The following is a 6750-nucleotide window of genomic DNA, read 5'->3' as shown; positions in this document are numbered from 1 at the left end:
GTTCTCTTCTCTTTCGATGCACCGCAGCCTGGATAATTTATTTTAATGAGAGCCATTCTTCCTAAATCACGCATTTCGTAACAGGCTTTGTAATTGATTTATTTTGGTTCTCTAAGGCGTAGATTAACTAACGGTTGGTTAATTTTAACGACGAGGCTAAATTTATATAAAATATTTTCTTTGGCTATAATATACCTAATTATTATTTTTTTCACTTAAAATCCTCAAAATTCTATAAATAAAATAATATTAAAAACTGAAGAATATTAATATTGGCGTTATGTTCAGTTAACGCACTGGTGTTTTGTGCGATATCAAGTTCGGTTAACGTACATTTATTTGCGTACGTTAATTGTTTGTTAATTGAATTCAATATATGCATATGAAAGCTGAATGTTTGGAGAATCTAGCAAGTATCAATATATTATTGTGGATTTAGCCATTTGGCTATAATTCGTGTTCAAAGTTTAAAAAATGCTCGAAAAAGCAGTGTTTTTACATTTCATTGATTTTCTCGAAAACTGTAATAGATAGAATGAATCCAATATATGTATATGAAAGCTGAATGTTTGGGGAATCTAGCAAGTATAGATATATTACTGTGGTTTTATCCGTTTGGCTGTAATTCGTGTTCAAAGTTGAAAAAATGCTCGAGGCGTAGTAACATCAAGTTTGGTAACTACTGATCTACGGTATTAAAAAGTTAACAAACAATTAAAGTTGCCTAAGTTCGATTCAATCAATACTACCAACGCAACGAGTTGGTTTGTTTTGTTTCCATATCAACCGGTGCTGTTTGAGTGTGGGGGTGAAGAAGTGCGTCTTTCAATTTCTACAATTTAGTTTCGTTACAACCAAGCAGTAAGCTATATAAAATGAAGGTGGAAGAAGTTAAGAGTACGGTAAAGACGCAGAGGATCAGCGCCCACAGCCACATCAAAGGGCTCGGTCTGGACGAGAGGGGCTATGCCATCCAAATGGCAGCGGGTCTCGTGGGCCAGGAGCAGGCGAGAGAGGTTAGTTTTACAAACAACTTTGTTTCTTCCATCAATTGTCTCTATTCATTCATGTTCGTGTTCCTGCTTAGGCCGCCGGCGTCGTAGTCGACATGATCAGAAGCAAGAAGATGGCTGGAAGGGCTATCCTTTTGGCCGGACCACCAGGCACAGGTAAAACAGCTATCGCTTTGGCCATTGCTCAGGAATTGGGTAATAAAGTACCATTCTGTCCGATGGTGGGATCCGAGGTGTACAGCTCAGAGATCAAGAAGACTGAGGTGCTGATGGAGAACTTCAGGAGGGCCATCGGGTTGAGGATCAGGGAAAACAAGGAGGTGTACGAAGGAGAGGTTGTCGAACTGTCCCCAGTTGAAACTGATAATCCATCAGGAGGTTGATATTTTCTGAATTCTAGTTAATTTTGTATTTAAACGAAACCATTTTGATTGTTTAGGATATGGAAAGACTATTAGCCATGTGGTGATTGGGTTGCGGACTGCCAAAGGAAGTAAACAGTTGAAGCTGGATCCGAGTATATACGAGGCGTTGCAGAAGGAAAAGGTGGAGGTCGGCGATGTAATCTACATCGAAGCAAACAGTGGAGCTGTGAAGAGGCAGGGCAGATGCGATACGTACGCCACAGAGTTCGATCTGGAGGCGGAGGAATACGTGCCGATTCCTAAAGGGGACGTTCATAAGAAGAAGGAGGTCGTTCAGGATGTGACTCTGCACGATTTGGATGCGGCCAACTCGAAACCGCAGGGCGGACAGGACGTACTCTCGATGATGAGTCAACTGATGAAGCCGAAGAAGACCGAGATCACGGACAAACTGCGGAAGGAGATCAATAAAGTTGTTGACAAGTACATCGATCAGGGCATTGCGGAACTGGTGCCGGGCGTCCTCTTCATCGACGAAGTGCACATGCTCGACATCGAAACGTTCACGTATCTGCACAGGGCGTTGGAGAGTGCGATCGCACCGATCGTCATCTTCGCCACGAACAGAGGACGATGCGTGATCCGCGGAACGGACGACATCATCGCACCGCACGGCATCCCCTTGGATCTGCTCGACAGGCTGGTGATAATCAGGACGTTGCCGTACGATAAACCCGATCTGGAGCAGATATTGAAGTTGAGAGCGTTGACGGAAGGTCTGGAGATGGAGGACGATGCACTGGCAGCACTCAGCGATGTGGGTGTGAGATCGACGTTGAGGTACGCCGTGCAACTGATGACGCCCGCATCTCTAACGGCGAAGACCAATGGGAGGAACGAGATTAAGAGGGAGGACATCGTCGAAGTCAGTTCGCTCTTCCTCGACGCCAAATCTTCGGCAAAGATCGTCTCGCAGAACAAAGATAAATTTATGTTGTAGTAGCAATTCCTTCTCAATTAATCATCTTTTCTTTCTTTCTTTCCTTTTTTATATATATATCAAATAAAGTTATTTTCCTTTTGTTAATAAACTTTTCGTTCGTTTCATTGAAATTAGGTGCGTACATTTCCGTTTGTATATTTATTGAAAATATAAATACAAGAATGAATGGGGGAAAAAAAATACAAAACAAAAATGATACAGTCTTAATAGCTTATATAAATCTCTCGCGAACTTCATTTCACAATTTCATTTCTTCAACAATTCACGGTAAACACTCGACGCACGTTTACAACAACAGTTTCTTTCTTCACTATCTCGATTATTTCGATTCCTTTACAGCTCGTCATGTTCTTCCGCTTCGATATCCTCCTGATGTTCATCCTCCTCTGGGATTCCATCCTCGGGTACATCTTCCTCCTCTTCGATGGCCTCATCTAATGGCACTCCGAGCGTCTTCCTCATCATACCTTCGATACTCTCCGCAAACTCTGCCGTCTCTTTGAGCATGAAACCTGAGCGAAGTGTTGCCGTCCTGAAGAGCATCACAGCCATATCCTTGGCAGCCGGATCTGCAGGATCGTCGTTCACCCTCTTCAGCAGCTCCCTCATCAACGGATGTCTCGGGTTGATCTCCAAAGTCTTCTTCTGGTTCAGGTAGTACGCTCTCTGCGGGTCGTCCGATTTTTGATGGGCGTTCGAGATGGCAAGACGCTCCATGTTTCCGGTCCAGCCGAACATGCTGGCAACCAAAGCGCACGGGGAATCGCTCAACCTCTCGGAGACGGTCGCCTTGGCGATGTTCTCTTTGAGAGCGTCCTCGGCCAACCATTTGGTCAATGGTTCGTAGGTGGTCTTGAGCTGTTCCAGCTGCTGCACGCTTCCTTCACTCTCGCTCAGACTGAAACCCTCTTTGGCGACGTTCTGGAACTTCTTACCGTCGAATTCGGGGATGGCTGAGATCGCGTACTCATCCACAGCCTCCACCAGGTACAGAACTTCGTAGCCCTTCTTGAGAAGGCGTTCAACGAACGGCGATCTCTCCACTTCGCCCTTGCTGGAGCCGGCGATGTAATAGATGTGATCCTGCTTGGGCTTCATCCTCTTGGCGTAATCCGCTAAAGAGGTGAGATCCTCTCCGTTGGATGAGTGGAACATAAGGAGCTTGGCAAGACGGGTCCTGTTGCTCGGATCCTCGATAACGCCCAGCTTGACGTTGGTCGAATATTCCTTCCAGAATTTGGCAAAGTCCTCGTCGTTCAGCTTCTTGAGCATATCGAGCACCTTGCGGACGAGCTTCTTCTTGATCACCTTGATCAGTTTGTGCTGCTGCAATGTCTCCCTGGACACGTTCAACGGAAGATCGTCGGAATCGACGACGCCCTGGATGAAGCTCAAATACGATGGCATCATGTCGTTGAATTCGTCGGTGATGAAGACCCTCCTCACGTACAGCTTGATGTTGTCGGTTTTAGTGCCGTACCTGTTGAAACTCTCGGTGGGTTGAGACAACGGTACATAGAGCAAAGCCTTGAAGGTGACTTCTCCTTCAGCGACGAAATGCACTTTGGCCAGAGGATCTTTGCTATCCTTGGTCAACGCTTGATAGAACTCATCGTATTCCTTTCCCTCGACTTCGCTCGGTTTCCTCGTCCAAATCGGCTTGCTATCGTTCAACAGCTCCCAATCCCAGATAGTCTTGTCCACTTTCTTCGTCTTGGGCTTATCCTCTTCCTTCTCCTCTTCGACAGCCGCCTCATCGTCGACCTTATCCTCGACGACTTCGTCCTCCTCCAGAACCTCTTCCACCTGCTCGGTGCGGCTGGCGTACAGGTAAATAGGGAAATTGATGAACTGCGAGTACTTCTTCACCAAAGTCTTGATTGTCTCCTGCTCCAAGAAATCCTTAGCCTCCGGCTTCAACTGCAAGCTGACGGTCGATCCCCTCTTGAGGGTGTCGCCTCTGGGATCCTCCACGATGCTGAAACTCGCGGCATCAGACTCCCAAATGTACTGCTTGTCATCGTTATGCTTGGTGGTGACGATGACGCGATCGGCGACCAAGAAAGCCGAATAGAAACCGACACCGAATTGACCAATCATATCGTTCATATCCTTCGCGGATTCGGCGTCTTGCATTTTACTCAAAAACTCTGCCGTTCCCGACTTGGCGATCGTTCCCAAATTATTCACCAGATCCTGCTTGGTCATGCCAATACCAGTATCAGTGATGTGCAGCATGTTGTTCTCCTTATCCGCCTTTATCCTGATATTCAGTTCGGGATTCGTGTCCAGCACTCCCTTATCGGTCAACGAAAGCAAACGAATCTTGTCCAAAGCGTCGGAGGCGTTAGAAATCAATTCCCTCAAGTAAATCTACAAAAATAGAAAACAATAAATTAATAAACAAACCACATTTTATGCAAATCGATGCTTTTTACCTCTTTGTTACGGTACAGCGAATTGATGATCAACTTCATCATTCGGTTGACCTCAGCCTGGAACGTGAACTTTTCCGATTTATCGCGAAGCTCCTTCATCTGGGCCACATTCAGTCCGTCCAATTTGATCGCCTCCTCCTCCCTTTTAACAACCTCATCATCTGCAAACGATAAAGAATCGAATATCGATCAAACAACATGGAGAAATCCGGTAAACATTTCAAGCTGTGCTTCGTGAATCAAAGAGAACCGGGAAGATCTTACGTGCAATCGGGGAAACCGTTAAAATTCGGTAATCATATAACATAATTAATATAATGAAATATGATACAGTTAGCTACTCCCTTCAAATATCAGTATGAATTACATGTTTCAATAAGAATGCAAATGTTGTTATCTAAAATAAACTGTTATCAATTTACAGTAACCCCAATAACTTCGAAACCATATGTAAGGGACAATTTCCAAGTGTCTGATTTGGTGGATCGAATGGAGCACCTCAAAGTCTTGGATCCCAAAGACTTATCAGAAAGTCCAATGACAGAGAACCAAAAGTAACTGAATCCAACTGAATTACATATAGATTAACATTGTTTTCTCGATGAAAGGTATGGATGGTTTGAGCTGCACATAGACAACCCCAGCCCATCACTGCATTTCGGGAAGCACACCCAGCAAATGACAAAGGAAAACTTGATGAACTTTGCGAGGATCAGACCGTAAACTATTGGGAGGATCACTAACCTGTCTTCGAGCCAACTTTGCTTGCACCCAAATCGATGTCGACCGTCTCCACTGTGCCCTCCCCTTCGAAGAGTTCGGCCCTGCAGGAACATCCTGGAAGAAATAAACAGTTGAATTGCAAACGAAATTGTTTTGTTTCCCTTGAATTCCGATTGGAATTCTCACACAACACTCACCCAACAGGAACAGACCGAGAACCAAAAACTGCATTCGGTTCATTTCGAACGAGCGTGTTTTTTTGGAATGAAACGGAAAAAATTTAAAACGCACTCGTATTTTTCGCCCGGTTGCGTTCCGTTTTCAGAGAGCGCCGCTCTCGAACATGCCACAAGCCGGAATGATGACAGCAGCAAGCGCGATTCCCATGTCATCAGTTGCACCGACCAATCGCCATCCAACACGAAATGTTTCTAATCGCCGACGGCCAATCGGAACGCGCGACGCTCGACAAAATACAAATGGCCGTCCGTCATTGGTGGAACTGCGGGCGGGACATTCGAATCGTCGCAACATCTGGAAATATACATGCAACAGTAAATAACAAAGTTAGAGTCATGAGAAAAACAATAATAATTGAAAAATTATTGTACATTGATCGTCTTCATTCAAAAGCAAACAACAACAATATTTTCAATAACATTCATCAAGTGCATATCAATTATTAAATGCAATTTGGACTTTACTTTTTTCACAATCACATTCATTATTCACCTTCGAAGTAATTGTAACGAAATGCAATTTGTTAAGTTTATGAAATTTAAAATATAATGTTTTGTTTGTGGAAATGCCATTGTTTCATCTTCAATTTGCTTTTTTTGCGATAATCAAATTATCTTGTATCGTTATCGAGTAATTACTTAATAAAAAACAAATACGATCGCAAATTGCAAACAGTTTCTTTTGTTTTTCCCTCTGTCGCTAATGGAGATATACTTTGTTACCTGGGAAACGATCGCAAGAGGTAAAAGCAAGTTTCTTTTGTTTCGTTGGAGCGATGGAAATCTTGCGAGAAAAGTGTTTGTAGAAATTCCGCCTTCGGGGATATTCTCGAATGCGGCAAACACTGCATTTCGATTTCTAATTTATCGCACGGAAATCTCCCATCGACTTACCTAATGACAATTGTTAAACGTCAAATTAATGATAGAATATTGTCAAATAAAACGTCAAAATGACAACATTTTATA

At 43.8% G+C, this 6750-nt stretch overlaps 2 protein-coding genes across 2 annotated transcripts; one reads left to right on the top strand and one right to left on the bottom strand.

Annotated features, from left to right (window-relative positions):
• Positions 1 to 774: 774 nt before the first annotated feature.
• LOC108566804 (ruvB-like helicase 1) lies at positions 775 to 2469 on the top strand. The gene is made up of 3 exons (XM_017926867.1): positions 775 to 1016; positions 1088 to 1391; positions 1453 to 2469. The coding sequence occupies exons 1-3, from the start codon at positions 876 to 878 to the stop codon at positions 2376 to 2378; spliced, it is 1371 nt and encodes a 456-aa protein (XP_017782356.1). The 5' UTR covers positions 775 to 875; the 3' UTR covers positions 2379 to 2469.
• Positions 2470 to 2577: 108 nt separating this feature from the next.
• Positions 2578 to 6074, bottom strand: LOC108566806 (endoplasmin). The gene is made up of 4 exons (XM_017926868.1): positions 5740 to 6074; positions 5564 to 5656; positions 4820 to 4980; positions 2578 to 4754 (listed from the first exon to the last, which is right to left on the bottom strand). The coding sequence occupies exons 1-4, from the start codon at positions 5780 to 5782 to the stop codon at positions 2715 to 2717; spliced, it is 2337 nt and encodes a 778-aa protein (XP_017782357.1). The 5' UTR covers positions 5783 to 6074; the 3' UTR covers positions 2578 to 2714.
• Positions 6075 to 6750: the final 676 nt, after the last annotated feature.

Source organism: Nicrophorus vespilloides, unplaced genomic scaffold (genome assembly GCF_001412225.1).
Source record: "Nicrophorus vespilloides isolate i.1.1-1 unplaced genomic scaffold, Nicve_v1.0, whole genome shotgun sequence".
Taxonomy (NCBI): Eukaryota; Metazoa; Arthropoda; class Insecta; order Coleoptera; family Silphidae; genus Nicrophorus; species Nicrophorus vespilloides.
The sequence above is the reverse complement of the archived record's forward strand: the minus strand, read 5'-3'. Positions and strand labels throughout refer to the sequence as shown.

Coding starts and splice junctions, on each gene's coding strand:
- LOC108566804 (XM_017926867.1), top strand. CDS start 876: ATGAAGGTGGAAGAAGTTAAGAGTACGGTAAAGACGCAGAGGATCAGC. Junction 1,017..1,087: donor GCCAGGAGCAGGCGAGAGAG/GTTAGTTTTACA, acceptor GTTCCTGCTTAG/GCCGCCGGCGTCGTAGTCGA. Junction 1,392..1,452: donor AACTGATAATCCATCAGGAG/GTTGATATTTTC, acceptor TTGATTGTTTAG/GATATGGAAAGACTATTAGC.
- LOC108566806 (XM_017926868.1), bottom strand. CDS start 5,782: ATGAACCGAATGCAGTTTTTGGTTCTCGGTCTGTTCCTGTTGG. Junction 5,657..5,739: donor TCTCGGTCTGTTCCTGTTGG/GTGAGTGTTGTG, acceptor TATTTCTTCCAG/GATGTTCCTGCAGGGCCGAA. Junction 4,981..5,563: donor CAAAGTTGGCTCGAAGACAG/GTTAGTGATCCT, acceptor TATCGTTTGCAG/ATGATGAGGTTGTTAAAAGG.